This window comes from Protomyctophum parallelum (genome assembly GCF_964188405.1).
Source record: "Protomyctophum parallelum genome assembly, chromosome: 12".
Taxonomy (NCBI): domain Eukaryota; kingdom Metazoa; phylum Chordata; class Actinopteri; order Myctophiformes; family Myctophidae; genus Protomyctophum; species Protomyctophum parallelum.
The window spans coordinates 25,597,892-25,623,315 of NC_139712.1; the positions used below are offsets into that span (position 1 = coordinate 25,597,892).

Below are 25,424 nucleotides of genomic sequence, written 5' to 3' on the forward strand. Positions count from 1 at the left end.
CATACAAACGGTTAGAAATAAAAATGAATAATGTTTTTCACAAAATGTGTGAAAAACATTATTATTTATTTTAATCAGTCTATAGACTTCTAGTGGCAAGGAAGCAAGTCCAGTAGTAGGCTTCATAATTTGTCCGCTCGCTCTCAAAGTGGGGGCCACCGGGCCAGGGACCACCGGGGGTCCTTGATGGGTTCAAGGGATCCCCGGCTAAATAGCCTCACAGGTGTTTACCAGCTAAATGACTGATAGTTAGTGTACTGTTAGAGGCTTTGTGGCCTAATGCATCCCAATGCAACCCCACACTGTTTTTGTCTCCACCAGGCCGAAGGCATGGGGAGAGAGTATGTTTTGCACTGTGTGTGTGTGTGTGTGTGTGTGTGTGTGTGTGTGTGTGTGTGTGTGTGTGTGTGTGTGTGTGTGTGTCCGTAAGAAGAAATGGCACCCTTTTCACATTGGCCTATTATAGCGCCACCATGAGGCCACAACCTAACCTGCCCTGGTGGAGACCTGTGGGGCAATCTATCTAGTTTGTGTTGAACTACATTATATTAGTCCAACTAGGATGTTCTGAGTTGACTGCAAGAACATGGCAGGTGATTATTGGGCTTTGCCATTTGTACTAGTCTGACAATTATACTAACTAGACTGTCTATGTAGGCCACTTTTGATCAGAGTCGTGTATACAGTGGGAAAATTAAGCTTGGCTGTGATTAAAAGCCAAAAGGCAAAGACTTAAAAATCTCGATGGACTGGGAGGATCTAATGTGAAGAGGAAGGCTATATATTCCAGAGCCACGGCAAAAGCACGGTCTCCCCTAGTTTTAAGTTGGCCGTGTTTTGGGGGTTCAATAATGAGAGGTGAGCTGAACTCAGGGCTCTAACAGGCTTATGGTGTTCAACAAGTTCAGCCAGGTAAAGAGGGCCAGCCAATTGAGGGATTTAAAAGAAATTATCAACATAAAAATAGATCAATCCTACATTTGACAGGGAGCCAGTGGAGTGAGGCCTGGTTGCGCTTTTATGTTTAATATTGCCATGTTTGTAACCGTTTTAGAAAAGCAATAAACCACGAGGTCCCGGGTATTTTTTGAGAGGGTCGGAGACACTCCGCTGCACGTCGTGTCTCACTACGCCTTAGTATTGTTTTGTTTTTAACTGTGCTTTTGTATTCAATGCTTTTAACCTGTACGGTGACCTTGAGTGCCCTGAAAGGCGCCTAAAATGTATTATTATTATTATTATTATAAAATACCTGGTAACTTGTAGCCTGGTGATCCTGTCGGGAGTGGATGATATCTCTACGTCATGTTGTAGTATTGTTTTGTAGTCAACAATCATCCGGAACTTCCTTTTCCCTCAAACCGATTTTTCTCAATAAAAGCTGCAGGCTATGAGAGCTTTTATTGTTATTCTTCCAGTTTGAGGGAAAAGGAAGTTCCGGATGATTCTTCCTGCCTGATGACTATACAAAACATGACGTGACGCGAGGTTAGGTAACATGTGGCTTATTGCTTTAATGCAAAACATACTAAATAACTCAAAGGACTCACTCCCAATCTTCCGCCTTAGTCTGAAAACCCACCTTTTTAGACTCCATCATGGCCCATAGCACTTACCCTACCCCCTTAGATATCATTTCTGTAGAGTAGATAGCATCTGATACAGACTTATAGCATGTTATGTAGACGGCACTATAATTGCATTGTATATAGTCATAGCACGCCATAGTACATATGTACTGTATAGCATAGTTGTATATATATATAGCTTATATGTATAGTCTCATAATATAGATATTCCACTGTTACTTTCTTAGCTTACGCATGTTTTATGATAAATGCTTTTGTGATGTATTCCCATGCTTTTGTTCCTGATTATTGTAAGTCGCTCTGGATTAAGAGCGTCTGCTAAATGCCTAAATTGTAAATTGTAAAGGACACAAATGGGTAGATTTTGAAGGTGCGTTTTACCAATGGAAATACATAAATTGGCCTCGCTCTGCGCACATTCGTATTATGAAAGGCATATCGGCCCGTGTTGAACGCACTGACCCGTGTTGAACGCACACACATTATGGCTTACCGCGGTCCTGAATATTTTAGCATTGTGGGAGTGTCCATATGATAATTATTTTCGCTTTGCGCAATTTGCTATTAAGCCCCTTGACCTAAAGACACTCAGCGCATAACGATTAGACGTGGGTCTGACCACCTCATAAACGCAAAAAGCACTGTTTGATTTGACACTTGAGCGGCTCTGGGAAGCTGGTAGAGTGTTGCCATGTCTGTTTATTATAAGCGGCTTATTTTTCTGTAAAGTTGCTTTCTGTGTAGTTGTTTTTCTTGTTTCTAAAGTGGTTATTTGGGCTTTTCTCCTAATGTTGTTTAAACCAGTGATCCTCACACAGCACATTCCGATGTCAATGATCCCCAGATGAATGCATTTGCCCAACTAAGGACAGCTAATCCAAAAATTAAATAAAAAGATTACTTTTGAAAATAGCAGATCTATACCAGCTCACAATGCATCACATTCATTCATTAAAACTATGAACTCTGACTGCAGGGGGATATATAATGATCATTATAACAATGTGCAAGAACATATTTAAAAAGAAGGAAGAACTTTATATTTGTGGACAATCAAAATATGTTTTTTTATTTTAATGTGGTGTCATTCAAATTAATCTGGATATGGCAGACTCACTATTTAGAAAATAAAAACATGGCACTTCATTTAAAATAGGTTACAGACCCCTGTTATATGCGCTTATTTTTATAGACCTATTTACTTGTTTCTATGAGACATGGCAGTTTTGCGTCTTTTAAAAAAAAATGTTGAGATTAGAAACGGCCATAATTCTTTCATTTCTCAACCTTAAAAATAAATAAAAACATCTCCATAATCCGTGGGAAATGTGCTTTCATATGCTGTATCACACCCGATTCAAGTCTCCTTCAATAAAATGCTACGAGCGAACTCAGCGAAGACCATACCATCGGGGCCACAGCATTACGCAGCACGCATTCAACTCATTCCTTCGTCGTGACTTGAATGAAATAAAATATAATAAACGTTATTTTACTGGTGTTTTTCAATAGAAACAAATAAAGAGCGTGTGTAGGCTACTGTGTGCAAGTGCAACAGTGCATATACATGCATGCACTAGGCTATATTTCTTCCGTGTCGGGATGGTGATTGAGCTCTTCAAGTTCACAGCCCGTTTGGTCTTTCATAAAAAAACGTTGATATTAGCCTATAAACACTCATGGTTCTCTCATTTCTCAACCGTTTTATTAAATGTAAAAATCTCCATATTCCTTAGGAATCTTGCTTTCATTCGCTGTATGGTACATGGTTCTATCGTTATCGAATTAATTAATTAATTGCCAATTTGCCAATATGCTGCTATCTACTCGCAATTCCATTCCGATCTGAAAGATGGGTCTGTTCTTTTGAGGCATAAAGGTGACAGCATGCAGTGCAATAGGAATAATTAACCCAAATGTGACAAAGGCATGTCATGTCTTCTATGGTGCCAGCCTGAAGAAATGTCATACCACGATCCCCAAAGTGCGCATTCCGTATGTGACATCAGCTGACTGGTAAAGAGAATAGTACGGACATGTTGATTGGGTACGTCTCAAACACGCCTTAAACACACCCATGACTAATTCAAGGCCGTTTTGCGCACTCCGCGGGGTGTCAAAAGCGCTTCTTAACATGCCCAAAATTGCAATATGACATACTACACGCCCCCAGATCATAATACTGTAATTAGATTAGTAATATAGAGGTAAGTAAAATAGAAGTCCTAAATCGACCCCAAAGTGTGTTTGAGGGTGGACAGCAATATATAGTGCTGCCAGGGACCACAGGTGTTCACAGATGTTAAATAGTCTTCTCCAGTCTTCTCCAACCAATCACCCCTAAGCAAGGGTGATTGGTAGCCAGCAATCAGATGATGTTCAGCTGCTTCAGCACCTGGAAGTGAACAATCAAACTCACACCAAACCAAGGCGTAAGCACACTTGCGCTTCCATGCGTGGCAAAAAGCTGCTCGTTGCAGGCGTCTCTTCCTGGTTTTTAGACAGCTGGTGGATGGAAATGAAGCTCTACCCCCGCGGGGTGCCGCGGGGGTGGAGCTTCATTTCCATCCACCACCGGGTGTTGGAGGTGAAAGTTCCAGCAGAGATGTCCAGCCTTCCATTCTCCAGAGCAACATTAGCAACTTCCTCCTGGGGGATCCCGAGGCGTTCCCAGACCTGTGTGGAAATGTAATCCCCCCCCATCTGGTACTTGGTCTGCGCCGGGGTCTCCTCCCAGTGGGACGTGCGTCGAGGACCTCCCCAGGGAGACGATCGGGAGGCATCGGTACTACAGGCACGAACCACCTAAGCTGGCTCCTTGCCCAGTATATATTATATATATATACAGGTATAGTAGTTTTTGTGAGGTTAGGATTAGGTTTAGGTGAAGTTAAATGTAAGGGTTTTTTTTGAAGAAAAGCAAAGGCTCGCAACTCACTTTTGTAATGCTCCACGTATTTTATTCACAATCACAGCAGGCAAGGTTTTTTAGACACAATCAAGGCGAAACCCCTGGGGAAAAGGGAGTTCCCCATCCTTATAGCAATATTTTCCATCAACTGTAGCACTCAACCTTCATTCAACCGTGCATGGGAGACAACTCCAATAGATTCCAAACACTTTATTATTTGTAAAAAAAGGACATACACAAGGAATTGCAACCACAGTCTGTGATGATGACTGTATACAAAAGTGCTCTATACAAATAAATTCATGTTCAAACTTCATGTTTTAATGTCAAAAGATACAGTTTTTGTGTTCAGTGTCGATACAACGTTACCTTAGTGAGGTGTGGCGTGGCTTTGTTTTCTATACATGGTCTCCTCATCCTTCATTTAGTTTAAATCACATTTTAGTCACCTGGAATGTTTTAGTGTTAGTCTAGTTTTAGTCGACTAAATATCATAAGATTTTAGTCGACTAAATCTACAGTTGATTTAGTCTACTAAAATGTATTTTGGCGGGCCTTGATGCCGTCGTAATGACTGTTTTTACACTTGCTGGAAATAGCCAATCTACAAGCTCACAACGCGACTTGTTGTGAGCTTGTAGATCTGCTATTTTCAGCATGCAACCAAGTGTAAAATGAGTTGTCTCTTGTCCACTAGTCCCTGACATTATAGTCTAGGTTTTTATATGTTGACGAAATTGTATTTAGTCTTAGTTTTAGTCATCGTAGCTTTTTATTTAGTTTCCATTTAGTTTTGTCAGTGAAAAAAGGTAGTCGACGAACATTTTTCGTCTTAGTTTTAGTAGCCGAAAACAACACAGCAGGTGATATGTTCGTCGTCGCTATACAACAGTGGCTCTCAAAGTGGGGTCCAGGGACCCTCTGGGTTCCTTGAGGGAGTTCCAAATGGACACTTACATGTCTGTAACTCTGAGAGTGCACACATGGAACCAAATTGACCCGTACAGGTCCATTGACTTATGGAGGACCTTGAAGTTAAGATGTTTGAGAACCAGTATAACTCTACACGTGAGACATGCAGTGGTGGAAACTAACTATAAGTATGAAAAAGATTTGTACTTTACTGGAGTATTTCCAATACTTTTACTTCTACTTCACTACATCCTCGGAAGCTATACTGTATTGTACTTCTACTCCACTGTATTTATTTGAAAACTTTAGTTACTAGATACTTTGAAAAATGTGATTATTGTTACAAAACATACATGAACCACTTCAGCCATTTGTGAATAACCTTGTGCTTGAGATGAAAAAGGTTCAGAATCACATATTTATGGACTCCGTTCTATGCTATGGGGGCTGGGTGGAATTGTGACAGGTGGAATTGTGAAAATAGACCCCATGGCCAGTCATTTGGGATCAATATAAGTAGTAAAAAAAAGGGGGCTATGATTATGTTATGGCGGTTCATATCTGAGCAATTACTTGTTATGAAGACGCAGTGCGCCTTGTTGACCATCCCGCCTCTTTCTTTTTCCACTCCTCTGTCAACCCTCATCTTCTCCCCTAAACCCATTCTGACCTGAGATCAGATAAAAAAAATGTCTTCTACATCCTGACAGTTTTCATTCTGACCTGAGTTCAGATTCTAAAAATGTCTTCTATGTCAGTCGCTCTTCGATTTTTCAAAAATAGCAGACCTACAAGCTCGTAGCGCGCCACTCGGTGGCGAGCTATGAGCTTGTAGATCTGCTATTTTTCAATAGCTAAAGCATAACATAGTGCCAAAATGGGTTCCCGCCCAGAATGGGTTTGAGGGGTTCCACATGGGGTCTCCAGCTAAAATGATTGATAGTTAGAAACCATCTGGACCCTTCAGTTCTGTCACTCTGACACTGTACAATGTGGAATCAAAGGGATTTGCACGCTACTCATTGGCGTTACTATACATATTGGTCAATCGCATTTTCTATTGACCAGATAGGTCGGTGGCACAGTTCACTCGAGTGAATCAAAGAGGCTCTGTCTGGTGGACATAATTCGATTGTAGACCCCCAAAAAAGTGCATAGCCTTTGCTTCCGAGCGACTTTATTTTATTTTAATATTATCTTGCATCCCTATTCTGGGAGAAACATGAGCTGAAAATAGAAGATCTACAAGCGTGTTGTGAGCTTGTAGATCGTGGACTTACGGTGACGATGTTTGGTGTACAGGGAAAATAGAGTAGGTAAGTATAAGTACCGAGCCAAAAGTCAAGTTTCCAAAGTATCGAGGGTTTAAGTCGTTAAATGTCTGAAACCCCCCCCCCCCCCCCCACATTTAACATGAATCCAATATGTAATGGGAGTCCCTGCTTCAGCTCTCTCTCTCAGCTAACGGGTCTGAAGACCCCCTGTGCTACCACTCTGGAGCAGAGCTGTAACCAAACCCGGGGGGTCCTTGAAAAAAAAAAAAAGCACTGCATGTGAAGTGAGTGGCACTCTTATCATCATACATCATCATCTCATTCTGGCCAATCACAATGTGCGTCCTCACTTTTGTCATCAATGTTTGTGTGTTTACACAATTGGGTGGTGCACAAACCCTCAAAACTAGTCTTTGGCCTCATTCACAAATGTCACGCCTAAGACACACTTGTGTCCTGTGTCTTCTTTCTTCTGTGTGTCATGGCCGCCTCAATGCATTTCCAATGGGAGTCACATGGTTTGATGACACAACCTTGTTGCATGGCTGTCTTCTGCCCTCCCTCCATGCAACAAGGTTGTGTCATTAATCCATGTGACTCCCATTGGAAATGCATTGAGGCGGGCCATGAGTAGAAGACACAGGACACAAGTGTGAAGGAGGCCTTATAGGAAACGGTAGCAAAACAATGTTTGTGTTTACACAAACCCTCAAAGCTGGACCAAAAAACTAAGTTTGAGAACCACTGTGTCTATCCCCCACCCCACCCACCTCGGGGTTCTCTCAAACCCAGACCTTGCCCTTGGTGACTCCGCTGTCGGCGGCCTCCCCGCCTCCGCAGCAGCCCGCACCGGCCGGGCCGCGGTGGCGCGCGGCGGGGAGGTTCTTGTAGACGGCCCGGCTGTAGGGGATGAAGCAGAGGCCCAGCTGCAGGTGGCGGGCCAGCCGGCAGTACGCGGCCAGCGCCAGCACCAGCAGCGGGGTGACCAGCAGGAAGCCCACCACCAGAAGAGCCACGCAGCCTCCGTCCGTCAGAAGGTCCGAGCAGAAGGGGGACGTCCCGTGCGGGCGCACCTGGAGGAGCAACGAGTAACGACATGGGATAATCATTAGGCATGTAAGGCATTAGGCATGTAATATGAAAGCAGGGAATCGTGGCTTCAAATTGACGTATTGGTTGTTCAGTTTGACCCACCGGTTTTGGAGATATGGCTTTATAGAGTAATGTCTTGCAGAGAAACATTGAGTTGAGAAAACAGGCTTACTTCTGTGGACTCATACATAGTCTGGATTTTCGGTGGTTAGGTGACCACCGAACTACAACATGACGTCACAAGCCGCGGTGAAGAGCAAACCGCCGCCACCGCGGGTCCAGGTCTTTTTTCCGACACCTTTTTAGCCGACGGGACAATGGTCCGACAGTTTCGGACTATTGTCTGAAATACCGTCTTTTTACTCCAACAGTCCGACACGACATTAGACAGACAGAAGTTGCGGCAATAGTCCGACAAACCGTACGTTAGACAGGTCACCCTTAGGTTAGACACCCCTTAGGTTAGACGGGACAATAGTCCGACACCCCTTAGGTTAGACGGGACAATAGTTAGACGGGACAATAGTCCGACAAGGGAGGGGAGGGGAGGAGTGGGGTGCTTGTGTGTGTGTGTGTGCGTGCGTGTGTGCGTGCGTGCGTGCGTATACAGTGTGCGTGCGTGCGTGCATATACAGTTTCTGTGTGTGTGTGTGCCTGCGTGCATGAGTGCGTGCGTGCATCATCATATTTATTATTATTATTATTATTATTACTACTACTTTGCATTATTATTATTTATACGTCATTGTATTTAATATTATTATTATTATTATTATTATTATTATTATTATTATTATTAATAATAATATTTATACTTCATTGTATTTATTATTACTATTACTATTACTATTACTATTACTATTACTAATACTAATATTAATATTAATATTAATATTAATATTATTACTACTACTTTGTATTATTCTTATTATTATTATTATTATTATTATTATTATTATTATTATTATTATTATTATTACTATTACTATTCTATTATTACTATTACTATTACTATTATTATTATTATTATTATCAGTTGTGCCCAGTAGGACCTAGTAGGGCCCTAGGAAGGAGGGAGAAATGAAGGAAGGAAGCAAGCAAGCAAGCAAGCAAGGAAGGAAGCAAGGAAGGAAGGAAGGAAGGATGGAAGGAGTGTGTGTGTGTGTGTGTGTGTGTGTGTGTGTGTGTGTGTGTGTGTGTGTGTGTGTGTGTGTGTGTGTGTGTGTGTGTGTGTGTGTGTGTGTGTGTGTGTGTGTGTGTGTGTAGGCCCAGTAGGGCCCAGTAGGACCCAGTTGGGCCCAGTAGGACCTAGTAGGGCCCAGTTAGGGCCCTAGGAAGGAGGGAGAAAGGAAGGAAGGAAGGAAGGAAGCAAGCAAGCAAGCAAGGAAGGAAGGAAGGAAGCAAGGAAGGAAGGAAGCAAGGAAGGAAGGAAGGATGGAAGGATGGAAGGAGTGTGTGTGTGTGTGTAGGCCCAGTAGGGCCCAGTAGAGCCCAGTTAGGGCCAAGTAGGGCCCAGTAGAGCCCAGTTAGGGCCAAGTAGGGCCCAGTAGAGCCCAGTTGGGGCCAAGTAGGGCCCAGTAGAGACCAGTTAGGGCCCAGTAGAGCCCAGTTAGGGCCCAGTAGGACCCAGTAGGGCCCAGTAGGGCCAGTAGGGCCCAGTTACGTCCCAGTAGAGCCCAGTAGAGCCCAGGTAGGGCCCAGTAGGACCCAGTTGGGCCCAGTAGGACCCAGTTGGGCCCAGTAGGACCCAGTTGGGCCCAGTAGGACCTAGTAGGGCCCAGTTAGGGCCCTAGGAAGGAGGGAGAAAGGAAGGAAGCAAGCAAGCAAGCAAGGAAGGAAGGAAGGAAGCAAGGAAGGAAGAAAGCAAGGAAGGAAGGAAGGAAGGATGGAAGGATGGAAGGAGTGTGTGTGTGTGTGTGTGTGTGTGTGTGTGTGTGTGTGTGTGTGTGTGTGTGTGTGTGTGTAGGCCCAGTAGGGCCCAGTAGGGCCCAGTAGAGCCCAGTTAGGGCCAAGTAGGGCCCAGTAGAGCCCAGTTAGGGCCAAGTAGGGCCCAGTAGAGCCCAGTTGGGGCCAAGTAGGGCCCAGTAGAGACCAGTTAGGGCCCAGTAGAGCCCAGTTAGGGCCCAGTAGGACCCAGTTGGGCCCAGTAGGACCTAGTAGGGCCCAGTTAGGGCCCTAGGAAGGAGGGAGAAAGGAAGGAAGGAAGCAAGCAAGCAAGCAAGGAAGGAAGGAAGGAAGCAAGGAAGGAAGGAAGCAAGGAAGGAAGGATGGAAGGATGGAAGGAGTGTGTGTGTGTGTGTGTGTGTGTGTGTGTGTGTGTGTGTGTGTGTGTGTGTGTGTGTGTAGGCCCAGTAGGGCCCAGTAGAGCCCATTTAGGGCCAAGTAGGGCCCAGTAGAGCCCAGTTGGGGCCAAGTAGGGCCCAGTAGAGACCAGTTAGGGCCCAGTAGAGCCCAGTTAGGGCCCAGTAGGACCCAGTAGGACCCAGTAGGGCCCAGTAGGGCCAGTAGGGCCCAGTTACGTCCCAGTAGAGCCCAGTAGAGCCCAGTTAGGGCCAAGTAGGGCCCAGTAGGACCTAGTAGGGCCCAGTTAGGGCCCTAGGAAGGAGGGAGAAAGGAAGGAAGGAAGGAAGCAAGCAAGCAAGCAAGCAAGGAAGGAAGGAAGCAAGGAAGGAAGGATGGAAGGAGTGTGTGTGTGTGTGTGTGTGTGTGTGTGTGTGTGTGTGTGTAGGCCCAGTAGGGCCCAGTAGAGCCCAGTTAGGGCCCAGTAGGGCCCAGTAGGACCCAGTTGGGCCCAGTAGGGCCAGTAGGGCCCAGTTACGTCCCAGTAGAGCCCAGTTAGGGCCAAGTAGGGCCCAGTAGAGCCCAGTTAGGGCCCAGTAGGGCCAGTAGGGCCCAGTAGAGCCCAGTTAGGGCCCAGTAGGGCCCAGTAGAGCCCAGTTAGGGCCCAGTAGGGCCAGTAATAATAATAATGATAATAATAATAATAAACTTTATTTATAATAGCACCTTTCATACATAAATGTAGCTCAAAGTGCTTTACAGAGCAGAAAAGATAATAAAAACAAAAGCAAAACAAAACAGCATTAAAACAGGCATGCAGTTAAAACAATAGGACAATAACGCAGTGTCAAATCAGGAGAAGGCAGTAGTACAAAGATAAGAACAGATAAAATATGGCAACGACATAAAAAAACAAGCAGTAATACAATACAGTGAGGACGTGAATAACAAAAAATAAAAGATCACTTAAAAGCTATGTTGTAGGGTCTTGAGCTGAGCTTTAACAATGTCTACAGAGGCTGCCTGTCGAAGGTACAGTGGGAGCTTGTTCCATGCCGACGGCCCGTAGAAGCAAAAAGCTGCTTCACCGTATTTTTTAGTTGCCATTTTTTTAGGCAAAGCGAGCAGGCCAGCAGTGGAAGACCTTAGGGGCCGGTAGGGCCCAGTAGGACCCATTAGGGCCCAGTAGGGCCCAGTTAGGGCCCTAGGAAGGAGGGAGAAAGGAAGGAAGCAAGGAAGGAAGCAAGGAAGGAAGGAAGGTGGAAGGAAGGAAGGAGTGTGTGTGTGTGTGTGTGTGTGTGTGTGTGTGTGTGTGTGTGTGTGTGTGTGTACTTGGTACTTGGTATGCTAAATGATGTATAGGAGTCGAGTGGCGCGCGTCCTACTGGGCCCTACTGGCCCTAATGGGCCCTAATGAGTCCTACTGGGCCCTACTGGCCCTAATGAGTCCTACTGGGCCCTACTGGCCCTAATGGGCCCTAATGAGTCCTACTGGGCCCTACTGGCCCTAATGGGCCCTAATGAGTCCTACTGGGCCCTACTGGGTCTACTGGGCCCTAACTGGGCTCTACTGGCCCTACTGGCCTACTGGCCTACTGGGCCCTAATGGGTCCTACTGTAATAAATATGATGAAGTATTAATATAAATATAAATAATAATAATAAATATGATGAAGTATAAATAATAATAATAATAATATTAAATACAATGAAGTATAAATATTGATAATAATAATAATAAATACGATGAAGCACGCACGCACGCACGCACGCACGCACACTGTATACGCACGCACACACACACACACCCCCACACACACACACACAAACACACTGTATACGCACGCACACACACTGTATACGCACGCACGCACGCACGCACACACACAAACTGTATACGCACGCACACACACTGTATACGCACGCACGCACGCACGCACGCACGCACGCGCGCTGCGCGCGCACGCACGCACGCACACACACACACACACACACACACACACACACACACACACACACACACACACACACACACACACACACACACACACACACACACACACACACACACACACACACAGAAACTGTATACGCACACACGCACGCACGGACGCACACACGCACCCACACACACAAGCACCCCACTCCTCCCCTCCCCTCCCGTGTCGGACTATTGTCCCGTCTAACTATTGTCCCGTCTAACCTAAGGGGTGTCGGACTATTGTCCCGTCTAACCTAAGGGGTGTCTAACCTAAGGGTGGCCTGTCTAACGTACGGTTTGTCGGACTATTGCCGCAACTTCTGTCTGTCTAATGTCGTGTCGGACTGTTGGAGTAAAAAGACGGTATTTCAGACAATAGTCCGAAACTGTCGGACCATTGTCCCGTCGGCCAAAAGGGTGTCGGAAAAAAGATCGCCACCCGCCACCGCTCCAGCCCTTCTCTCTGTTTTTACTCACCACTGCTCAATGTTATTTTGCGGTGGTCAGCGGTGGTCGCGGTGGTCAGCTCACCACCGAAAATCCATACTATGAATAGGCCTTTACATTACACCTAGCTACATGTTTGAGCATTTATTTCATATTTACATGTCGATTTCAGCTCTGACATTAATTTCAGACATGCTCTTGTATGGGAAGAGTGCCTGCATGTGCTATTATCTCATTTTGGATTAAAAAAAAGATGTGAAAAGGTGGAGGCTGCACAATGACTGCTTTCCAGTCAAATCTGGTCACATACCGTATATTGTAAATCGATTTAAATCGATTCAAACACCGGACGATATATTTTTTTAGGGGGGGGGGGGGGGGGGGTGCAACCACTCCTATAGACAGCAATGTGTGTGTGCCCCTGTGTCCCTGTGTCCGCGAGCACGGTTCACCACCAGTTGTCACTGTTGCATAACACACACAGGCCAGGGAGGAGGGCTTGTTGTACAGTACAACAACTAACTCTCCATCATTTAGCTGGGGACCTCCTGGAACCCCCTTCAAGGACCACTGGTGGTCCCCGGACCAATGGTTGAGAACCACTGGCTTAGATTGATGGTTGCAACAACACAGATGTCAGATTGGAATGGAGTGAAAGCCGGGGAGCGGGGGGTCAGAGGGTGGGCAGAGAGATAAGACTCACTCAAACAAGTATGCCTGTGTTTCTTCTGACTCCGTCATATGGGGCCTACTTTTGTGGTTCCAGATGGTAAGAGGCAAACTTTTGCGGGAGTAAGAAAGTGCAAGGGTCGTTTTCGCTGTGATGGATGTGTATTTGGAATAAAACCCTGCATGCCTTAGATTCTTCAGTTGCCTGCTTGTTCTTTTTTTTGCCTTTTTTTTATCACATGAATCCTTGCATCCCTATTCTGTGAGCTTTCACATCATTGTTACTTACTGTTGTGTGTGACCCTCATATTTTCATGAAAAGTTGTCCACGACATTGACATGCAGGGCTCCCCCAGCCAAACAACATTTTGTGCGTGTGCGTGTGCGCGTAGGCATGTGTGTTTGTGTGGGTGTGTTGGGGGGGGGGGGGGGGGGGGGGGGGCAATCAACACTCCCCTGCACGGCACTGAAAACGCTCAACCATTCCTTTCTTTCTCAGCTTTCTTTCCCCCGCCCCCCGCACGCACACACGCACTCACACACACATACCACCTTTTCTTTTTAAACTTTAAAGAGGTCTTAATCCCCCTGTAAGCTGGTGTCACATGAGCTGTAATTGGTGCGAGAGGAGGAGGAGGAGGGGACCACTGGGAACTGTGGTCTGAGGTCATTAGACAAGACGCTCAGTAGATAGGAGTGGATCTGTTCAGGGGCTGTGAACCAGAATGCCTTATTGGGAGGAGTTTGAGTTCTGTTTTTTTTGCTGATTAATTAGGTCAAGTAGGTTGTGGTTGTGTGTGCGAGGTGTAACGTATGTGTTTGTGTTTGTGCGATTATGCCTTCAGCTACACAGCGACATCTTAAATGTTATCAGTTGAAACATATGGTATTTTGGCTGAACGTTTGAACATAAGATGTTTGCTTTCGCCATCTTAGTTGAAGAAGAGTCTGCATGGGCAATTATGTTTTTTTATGTTAGGTGTAACCGCCGCGTGTCCTCCAAACACAGCTGATTTTGATTACAGAACTACTCCGTTTTTAATCTCATTCAAGATGACATCTAGACTTAATCCTCATCACGCTAAAATATATCTGAAAACGAACACGCTAGGTTAGAAATAAGCCACGCGCTTTGCTGCCCGTCTCTCTGTGACATGTAAACAAACAAACTAAGCGCACGCATCGCACACACGAGCATGTAGCGGAGCTACGTCCCATACCCTGAAGGGATGCGATGTTGGTTGAAAAACACACACGCTTTCCGTTTCAGAGTGAAATTTCAAAATGACAGCCATTGCACAGGCTCTTTAAGTAAACATTCACTCAATAAACTGCATGCGCTCATAAAATTGTGTGACTGCACTGTTCCTATATTTAAAATGTGCTGTTCCATGTGCCTCAGAACCATGTTCGTTCTTCAGCCTAAACAACAAGCTCTCTATAAGGTTTTCAAGCTGCTGTGACGTCTGGATCTGGACTCCTGTGACCTGTGGTCCTCTCCCCTCACACTTATCAGATTACAGACAGCTCACAGACCCTCCCAGCCAAACAAACGCCTGTCTGAAGCGCCATGTATGCTCATGCAACTATTTGAAACGGCTCAAGTTAGGACTGACCAATGACTCGTAGGACTTTCATAGAGTAGTGCAGCGCAAGTGGGTTCTCTTATGTGTGTGTGCATGCGTGCGTGTGTGTGTGCATGTTTAAAATGCCGTAAAATTGAGTATGAGTATGGTCCATTTCACAATCATAATATAATATTGGTTGATGATGCGTTAATTTGTTCATCAGTTTAACCTTTCAGCTGGTACTCTCAATCACTGTACAATGCTGATGCTCATCCAATGGAGATACATGCGTAAATGTGCCTCAAAGTTGTACTTAATATGTTGGTGTAAATATGGGCCCTTATATTGGCCCAAATGGACACCTGCATGGTGGTCCATCTGAGTCATGTGTCATGTCTGAGAGTTAAATTGTACAGTGTTCTGGGGAACACAGAGATTATTTTTCCTCCAGGAAAATCCGTGTTGAGGTTCTTAATCCACAGTTTTTCATTAAAACGTCTTTGTCCTACTGTCCAGTTGGGATTGTGTTGAAGTCCAGTGCATTTTAGAGCTTCAATGCCGTGAGCCATGAAATGTTGCACAAATCTTGTGGTTGTCTTTTTTGCATTGTTAATATTGTATCTGTGTTGTCCCAGCCTTGTACCTATTGTTTTACCCGTTTCTCCGACATATTGTAAACCACATTTGTGATTAAATAAATGCAGTTGCTGGTTCTGGCTGTTATTTGTTGTTTAATCTCCAACACGCATTTTGTAGTTCTATTTTTGACTAATTGTTTGGGGTTGAAGTATTCTGGTCCCTCGCGTGCTGGTGTGTTGATTTATTTTAGCTTGCTGTGTACTAGATAATCTTTAAGGTTTTTGTTTTTTCTGTAGGCCGATATAAATTTATAATCTTTTTGAAGCTCATCCGTTCGGTTCTCAAAATTCCTTTTTATTCTGTTGTTGGCTAGTGTGCTCTGTGTTGAATAACTGGTTATCAGGGCCAATTTAGGGCCTGGATCCCGCACTCGTATTTCTAAGAAGGTATTTTGAGCTTTCCGGAGGAATGTCCTAGTGTATCCTCTTAGTCTGAGAGCATTAAATAGAGTTTTACAAGCTATTTTGAAATCACTTATTTTTTTTAAATATAGATATAGTAGCAGGCTATCAAAGTATCTACAGTAAGTGTCAAAATGGGTCCATGGCCTAATGCCTATCAAACTGCCTGGGGGTTGAGAAACAGTGCAAATGATACCGCACCACATTTTGATTTGAATCTTTTATCAGTGATAAATGGGTTCAATCACGAGTTAATGTGTTCTTATGCAGTGTTAAGTATCCACATAGTGCTGTTGCCCAATACCTCCTCCCACATGTCGGAGGGGGGGGGGGGGGGGGGGGGGGGGGGGAGTAGAAGCAGCGATGGCACCAAGCCTATAACTGCCAGGAGATTTGAAACCCATTCGGGGCGGGAATCCCTTTTGGTGTTTCAAGCATTATGTTATACTTAGCTTGCAGATCTGCTATCTTTGAAAAATCGTAAAAATGTGGCGCAAACCTTTGAATATATTCTTTCAGAACGAACATTGTAAACTCAAATCTTTTCTTCTGGAAAGTCCCTGGAACAACATATTTTCAGATGGGGGTCGGCAGCCGATTACATATTTGGGGGTCCTTGACATGAAAACGTTTGCACTGATATAGAAAACTGTGTAAATCGTCCTCAGGTCTAAATGGGTTAAAAGCCCCGAATGAGGGGAATCATGCCCCCCCCCTATGATAATACTCAAACAGTGTCAGTTAATCATAACATATCGGAGGTGCACGCATACGTTTAATAGAGTTCTGCCGAAATGATGAATGATGTCATTCTTTATAGTTATTGTGTGTGTGTGTCTGTGCATGCGTGCATGTCTATTTCTTATTGAGGGGCACGTTGGAGGCTGCGTTCATATGCATGGTCAGATACAGAGATCCATACATTAATTTTCAATAAACGACATGAAGCTATAGCAAAACCGATGTTTGTAGCTGCAAAAGCTACAAAGATACAAATAAGTTCAACTGGCTCTCTGTATATTTTGCATTGTATCTTTGCATCGTTGCATATTTTGCATTGTATCTTTGCCTATTTGTATCTTTGCATCTTTGTACTGCATATTTTTACTGTATCTTTGCATCTTTGTATCGTTTTGCATCGTTGCATCTGCCCGTGTGAACGCAGCATATATATAGTGGGGTTCCGTCTCCATGTTAAATTTAGTTGTCATTTACAACTCATGTAAAAGTTTCACTTTCAGTACTAATTTGAAGGTGAGGGTCTATAGAACCATTTTGGTTCGAGTGGCAATCACCAAAATAAAATAATTGGCCTATAGGGGGCGTAGTCAGGTGCCAACCCCCATCAGCCCTACCAAAATATGTAAACTGTTGTAACTTTTGATTAAATTATCCAATCTGAACATATGATATATGTATGGATTCACAATCAGGAGTAGCATTTGGTACTTAAACCTTATTAGACATATAATATTTGTTTCCACCCAGTATTGGTGTATATCCACAAAAATAGCAGGAAAAACAAGCTAAAAACTAGTAGTGGGGTCCCTAGACAGACTGTCATTTACAACTCAACAAAAGTTTAACTTTCACTTCTAATTTGTAGATAATGACCTATATAACAATTTGCAAGTCTACAAATTAAAAAAAATATATATTTTTGCCAAATTTCCAAAATGGCCAAAATCGGAATTATGTTTATTTGAAAAATGTCTTAATTTTCTTATATTGCTGTTTTTTTCTTTGTTTTTCTTGCTATATCAAGTTAATCCTGTGTGAGGAATCAACTGGATTTCAAATATGTATGTTTTGAATAATCTGATATAGAAACAAAATAAAGATGGCTGCCAATGTACATTGAATTACTACATTACGCCTAACTTCTATCCTGTTGAACCTAGAATGGTGATGTTGGTGCCTATACCTATGTTATCATGAATGACTAATTGTATAAAAACAAAATACATATAATAGGACAATATATAATATTTCACACAAATGAGACAATGCAGTACATATGTGGGGAACTAAAGTTAGATATTGGAATATAATACACCACTCCTGTGTTATATTTGTTTATTTTATTTTATTAGTTATACTATGTACTGCCACTATAGGGGGCAGACTAGCAGGTGTGTCTTAATTGTTCAGACTTGGTAGCTTGTTAGTTATAAGACTAAGCATACTGCAGAAGAGCATGAGCTGCACTGATTGCTCTCTTGTGGTATTGATATTTTGAAGGTAAGCAAAAAAGTGAAACATGTCATGAAGGATCCTAAAGTGTTTTTTATGAATATGGATAGTCATGGAGTGCCACGATACGGTCTTCTCCCAGCGCAACTGCCTTGTCGTTTATCTCTTGGGTGAGTTCTACCTTCTGGAACGAATGGTCTGCTGCATATGTTTCTTCACCACAAAAGAGACATTTATTACGATTAACAGGTGCACCAGTCCGGCATGATCTTCTTGCCAATGCCACAGCACCTCCAGAATGCCTTTTTTTTGCACTGTCAAGTGCTGTTGCCCTATACAGATGCGGACAAGTTGTATGCCAGAATGCACAATTTAACTTCATGGATTCTGCATCTGGAAGTTCTACGTATGGGTGGGGAGAAGCGTCAATTGCTCTGAACTGACTTGCAAGGCCTATGATGTCTGTGTAGGCTCCTTCTCTATGACTGGCAACTGGATTTGCAAGAGGGCAAACAAGTCTTTCCTCAGTTTGCTTTTGGCACAAAATGCACAACTGCCATTTCGTTGTCCCAGCCATAACAGACAAATACTTTATCCAGGTTTAGTTTTCTGTTAGGGTCATATCATGAAATAATATAGAAAATATTATATTACTATATTATTATATAACTTCTTTATTTAACAGTTTGCCTCAACATATTAATAGATACAAGAAAACAGTCAGCAGTGCATATAGCTACATTTACCATTGTAATAATAATGAAAATAATGAAAACACAATTTCTTCCTCAGCATAATTGCTATACTGTAGCTAGCCTTTAGCTTTAGCCTGTGCTATAGCTACAGGCTACTTTGGTTAGTGCTAGCTCATACTATTGGGATGTAGTACTTTGGCCACTTATCCCACATGACTATCCATATTCATAAAAAGCACTTTAGGATCCTTCATGACATGTTTAACTTTTTTGCTTACCTTCAAAATATCAATACCACAAGAGAGCAATCAGTGCAGCTCATGCTCTTCTGCAGTATGCTTAGTCTTATAACTAACAAGCTACCAAGTCTGAACAATTAAGACACACCTGCTACTCTGCCCCCTATAGTGGCAGTACATAGTATAACTAAAAAAATAAAATAAACAAATATAACACAGGAGTGGTGTATTATATTCCAATATCTAACTTTAGTTCCCCACATAATTATGTACTGCATTGTCTCATTTGTGTGAAATATTATATATTGTCCTATTATATGTATTTTGTTTTTATACTATTAGTCATTCATGATAACATAGGTATAGGCACCAACATCACCATTCTAGGTTCAACAGGATAGAAGTTAGGCGTAATGTAGTAATTCAATGTACATTGGCAGCCATCTTTATTTTGTTTCTCTATCAGATTATTCAAAACATTAATATTTGAAATCCAGTTGATTCCTCACACAGGATTAACTTGATATAGCAAGAAAAACAAAGAAAAAAACAGCAATATAAGAAAATTAATTCCGATTTTGGCCATTTTGGAAATTTGGCAAAAATATATATTTTTTTAATTTGTAGACTTGCCACTCGAACTAAAATTGTTCTATAGGTCATTATCTACAAATTAGAAGTGAAAGTTAAACTTTTGTTGAGTTGTAAATGACGGTCTGTCTAGGGACCCCACTACTAGTTTTTAGCTTGTTTTTCCTGCTATTTTTGTGGATATACACCAATACTGGGTGGAAACAAATATTATATGTCTAATAATGTTTAAGTACCAAATGCTACTCCTGATTGTGAATCCATACATATATCATATGTTCAGATTGGATAATTTAATCAAAAGTTACAACAGTTTACATATTTTGGTAGGGCTGATGGGGGTTGGCACCTGACTACGCCCCCTATAGGCCAATTATTTTATTTTGGTGATTGCCACTCGAACCAAAATGGTTCTATAGACCCTCACCTTCAAATTAGTACTGAAAGTGAAACTTTTACATGAGTTGTAAATGACAACTAAATTTAACATGGAGACGGAACCCCACTAATAAGCCGGCCATGCATCGAGAGCCATGTCTGGGAGGAATATGATAATATAACAGTCTGGCTAAATAAAAGCATCAACCACGCATGCACCTGGAGACAGGGGAGTGTGTACCTCCCATACCTCATACCTCTGCGCCTGTCAGAGCCCTGGTAAAGTCTAGAATATTAAAGAGCATGAATCTGGGAGATGCTGCAAAAGTGCATATAGGGTGCCAGGATTGGAAATGAAGCTCCACCCACGCGGCAGAATGCCGCTGGGGCCAGCCGAGATTCATTTCCATCCACCAGCTGTCTAAAAACCCGGAGATGACGCAAAAGACAGCTTCTTTTGTCCGCGGATGGAATCTTAGGTGTGCCCAGACGTTAGAATATATACTCTTAAGGCCAGTGTTGGGCGCGTTACTTTAAAAAAGTAATTAGTTATAGTTACTAGTTACTTCTCCAAAAAAGTAACTGAGTTAGTAACTGAATTACTCTATTGTAAAAGTAACTAGTTACTAGGAAAAGTAACTATTTGCGTAAAAAAAGTTGTAATATGTCTAAGAATTTGGATTGTTTTTGGGAGCAGGTTTCACAAGGTGCATAGAGTAGAACAGCATAGACAGGTACTTACAAGTTACAACTTACACAAGACATAATAACCTTTTGCCATGAGGGAGAAATAAACTTCAACTTCAATATATGTATTGCACTTCAATATAATATTTATTGAACCTCAACAGTAAACCAGGTGTAATTGCCTACACGAGTGGCTCTCAAACTTTTTGGACCTCAAAAGTCCCACAACTTCAGACAAAACAACTGGTAGACAATACTGTCTAATTAAAGACACAAATTGGCTCAGAACTTAAGACAACTGGTCAGTGGTCAGTCACACACACACACACACACACACACACACACACACACACACACACACACACACACACACACACACACACACACACACACACACACACGAGAGGCCCTCCCCTGCATCTCTCTCTCTCTCTCTATCTCTCTCTCTCTCTCTCTCTCTCTCTCTCTCTCTCTCTCTCTCAAGCACGCATGCAGTCAGGCTGTCAACATTAGCTTTAGCATTAGCATGGTCTGTGTAGCATCAAGCTTTCACAACTGACTGCCATGTTTGTTTTATTCTAACCGTGTGTGAAGCCCAACACACACCGGCTCCGTCAGACACGGCGCGGCGCGTTGCCGTGCGGCGCCGCCTGGAAAATAGAACTGATTCTATTGGCGCGCTAGGCGACGCGGCGCGACGCGGCAGACTGAGCCGGTGTGTGTTGGGCTTCATGTTTGCAGCAGCAGGAGGTGAAGCAGCAGCAGCAGCCCCATTGCACACACGCACACACACACACACAGAGTCACAGACACACACACTGTCTGCCGGCCCGTGGTAACAGAAAGCTTGGGGACACTTAACATAATAACAGAGCACATTTCATTGCCAGTAATGGTAACTGCGTTGTAACGATGACAATTGTATTTAATTAGATTACCCGTTATTGAAAAAAATAACGACGTTAGGTAGCGCCGTTTGTTTAAACGCCGTTATACCCAACACTACAGACCCATAGAGTGCTGCGCGTCCTTACCGTGGAGTGGCAGATGAAGCCGAACACCACCATGATGATGGCGGGCGTCAGGATGCTGCCGAACACCACGCCGGCCAGGCAGGCGTTGACGCCGGCGATCACCAGGTTCTGGGCCGTCACCAGCACCGAGCACGCCCAGCAGTCCAGCGAGCCGCGCAGCTCCAGCGGGGCCTCGCCGCCGCCGCCGCTGCCGCCGCCCCCGCTCTCGGCCGCCGAGTACGGGGGCGGCACCACCACACGATGTGCCGCCGCCGCCGTCCCCTCGCCGCCACCCGCGGCCGTGGTGGAGGCCAGGGAGTTGGAGTGGTGCAGCTGGTGGTGGTGGTCGATGGCGTGCTGGTGGTGTGGGTGGTGTTGGTGGGGGGGGTGCGGGTGGGGCTGCTGCGGTCCGAGCTCCTCGGAGAGGTCCAAGGCCTGGTGGTGAGCCCCCCGCTCCAGAGTACCTGACATACTCATGGCGAACTGCATGGAGCGAGAGAGAGCGAGAGAGAGAGAGAGATGTGGTCAAAATCAGGGGTCCTGGGTCCGGTTGAGAGACATTTTTTGTTAAACTTTATTTAACATCATACAAAATAGCTCAACCCTATAGCCCTATAATGCATACCAAACATTACATAGGCTATTAAAAGTTTCAAAAGCTACATATGGGGGAAAAAAACTGAACACAATGTGATCTGTCTGAGTGGGCAAACATCAACATAAAACAACAATTAAAACTGCCATGCTCCTCCAGCAGTGCAGGTGGAAAGTAACTAAGTACATTTACTTAAGTCCGTCCATCCATCTTCAACCGCTGTCATAACCCGGCCCGTACGTTGGGCCATGTGACACATTGAGGAGGACGCAGTAGCAGTGTTCAAAATAACAATTTATTTACAAAAGGTAACTAATATTAACTTAATATATATTATAAAGAATGCTTACAGAATGTATGAGATGTGGAAGTCAGTGAGATCAGTGGTGTCAGTGTGGACGTGTGGTTAATATGGTGAAGGTGTGTTGTAGTGTGCAAATCAAACAGTAAAGGGAAACAAACAGAAGGGTGCTGTCATCTGGAGAGGGACACACTGCTTTCATAGAGGTTCCAGGAGCACTGGCCAGGTGCTCCTAATGCACCTAATGAGGAGCCTCAAGTGGGCCGACGCCCACATGATCTGTGGGAGAAACACACACAGGGCAGTACACCATATACACAGCATAGGCCCTGCAGGCCAGGCCAAGGGGCCGTAGTCGGGTCGCGGGGGCAACAGCTCCACGAGAGTGTTCCAGACTTCCCTCTCCAGAGCAACATTAGTGACTTCCTCCTGGGGGATCCCGAGATGTTCTAAGGCCAGTGAATCGATGTGTGTCCTCCAACTGCGCCTTGGTCTGCCCCGGGGTCTCCTCCCAGTGGGACATGCACCTCCCTATAGGGAGACGCCCTTGAGGCATCCTAACCAGATAACCGAACCACCTAAGCTGGCTCCTTTCCACCCGAAAAAGCAGCGACTCTACTCCGAGTCTCTCTCATGTGACTGAACTTCTCACCCTATCTCTAAGGGAGATGCCAGCCACCCGTCGAAGAAAACCCATTCCGGACGCTTGTATTTGCAACCTTATTCTTTCGGTCATGGCCCACAGCCCCACACTTCATGGCCATAGGTGAAAGTAGGAACTGAACTGTACTTTTGCTTCTAATGCATTACATTTCAGAGACGTTTCAGAGACATGCGTTGTGATGCGACGCATTGTGAGCTTGTAGATCATCGCAACGCATTGTGAGCTTGTAGATCTGCTATTCAAAAAGTACACATTTGAAAACAGACATTCTGCATAATGAGTACTTTCTACTGTTGGAGTGCATTTTGATACTAATACTTTTCAACTTTTACTCAAGTAAATGTTGAATTTCGGACTTTTACTTGCAACGGAGTAGTTCTACATTGCAGTATTGATACTTTTACTTTAAGTAAAACAATTGAGTACTTTTTCCACCGCTCTCTGTCAGAGCTGAGCAGTGGCCGAGCCTATATAGCAATAACAATAGCCTGCACCAATAAGGAGCAGCAATCAGTGTTGTTTTTGGCAGCACATTTTGATTTTAGTTTTAGTCATTAGTCTCTTGAATAGTTTTCATTTAGTTTTAATCACATAGTCACCTGGAATGTCTTAGTTATAGTCTAGTTTCAGTCGACTAAATGTCACAAGATTAAAAAAAAATCTACAGTTGATTTAGCGTCGCAGCGCGTTGTCGGGCTTGTAGATCTGCTATTTTCAGCATGCAACTAATTGTAAAATGACTTATAGTGGATCTCTTGTCCACTAGTCCCTTCCTAACATTTTAGTGTCGTTTTTATTTGTTGACGAAATTGTCCGAATACTTAGTCTTAGTTTTAGTCATCATGGCTTAGTCATTCATTTAGTTTCCATTTAGTTTTCGTCAGTGGAAAAAGGTAGTCTACAAAAAAAAAATCATCTTAGTTTTAGTCGACAAAATCAACACTGGCAGCAATCAGGCTGCGTCCGTCCAGCAGCGTTCAAAGGCCTCAGCGCCGGTGGTGGCGGGTTCAGGAGAAGGTTATCTACACGGACAGGAAAGACTGTGATGCCCGTCTATAAGATGATGCTTATCTTGTTATCTGAGAGCTGATTGGCCATGGGGGGGGGGGGGGGGGGGGGGGGGGAGGGCCCCCCCTAATTTCCGTGTTGAGTGTTTGATCAAGCACTATAGCAGTAGGGATGACGATGGAATCAAAGTGTGTTTGTGCGTACGTGATATGGGTGTAGCCTGCACGTGTGCGTGTGTGCGTGTGTGCGTGTGTGTGTGTGTGTGTGTGTGTGTGTGTGTGTGTGTGTGTGTGTGTGTGTGTTTGTTTATGCTTGCGGGGTGGGGGAGAGCATGTGGTGCACGAGAGGGTACATAAAACAGAAGGTTCCACCCTGCCCGTGGCTGCTATATCGGTCATCAATAAGTCGTACGCTGACAAAAATGTGTCCGTGGGATATAGTCCTTGTCCTTGTCCGTGGCAAATGTTAGATTTAGTGTAGCTCTCGGTCACACTGCAGGCTGGATATAGTCGAAACGTTTGTCCTGCGATGTAGAGAATAAACCTTCTGAAAGTATAGTCTTGTGCGACCTCTTCACCTATTCTACAAGATTTAGTGTACCTATCATGTTCTTATTTTGAACGCACGGTTATTTATCCTTTTATTTGTCTTTTTTCTCTGGCACCACTGGCAACACTTTTTGTCCACTGGGGAGGCAATGGGGAGGCACTGGGGAGGCACTGTGGGGGACACTGGGGAGGCACTGGGGGGGACACTAGGGAGGCACTGGGGAGGCACTTGGGGGGACACTGGGGAGGCATTGGGGAGGCACTGGGGGGGACACTGGGGAGGCACTGGGGAGGCACTGGGGAGGCACTGGGGGGGACACTGGGGAGGCACTGGGGAGGCACTGGGGAGGCACTCGGGGGGACACTGGGGAGGCACTAGGGGGGACACTGGGGAGGCACTAGGGGGGACACTGGGGAGGCACTGTGGAGGCACTGGGGGGACACTGGGCACTGGGGAGACACTGTGGACAGTGCAGGGAGGCGGGCAAGCGGCTGCTTCCTCTGCCTGTAGGAAGGGCCGGGCCTGGTGACAAGTAAGGCAAAGGCTGGCATCCCTGCATGGTGATCAAATAGCGATAATAACCAATCTGCAAGCCCACTACATGTCACATAGCGAGCATGTAGATCAGCTATTCTCGCTTTTTGATGCACAACAAAGTATACGTTTAAGTTAGGGCCGGGACTAATTGCGATTAATTTAGATTAATTAACTACAGAAAAATTAATTGCGATTAACTACAGATAAATTA

At 44.3% G+C, this 25,424-nt stretch overlaps 1 protein-coding gene across 1 annotated transcript in view; it reads right to left on the reverse strand.

Moving 5' to 3' along the window:
- Positions 1-7,468: 7,468 nt before the first annotated feature.
- The window catches only part of LOC310868048 (transmembrane protein 88-like), a gene marked incomplete at its 3' end in the record, with an annotated part of 21,524 nt that continues 3,568 nt past the window's right edge, over positions 7,469-25,424 (reverse strand). The window contains exons 2-3 of the mRNA XM_083778281.1: positions 21,581-22,042; positions 7,469-7,759 (exon numbers count right to left, since the gene is read on the reverse strand). Coding sequence (XP_083634407.1) covers positions 7,469-7,759; positions 21,581-22,036 — 747 coding nt within the window. The 5' untranslated portion in view covers positions 22,037-22,042. The remainder of the gene's footprint in view (positions 7,760-21,580; positions 22,043-25,424) is intronic.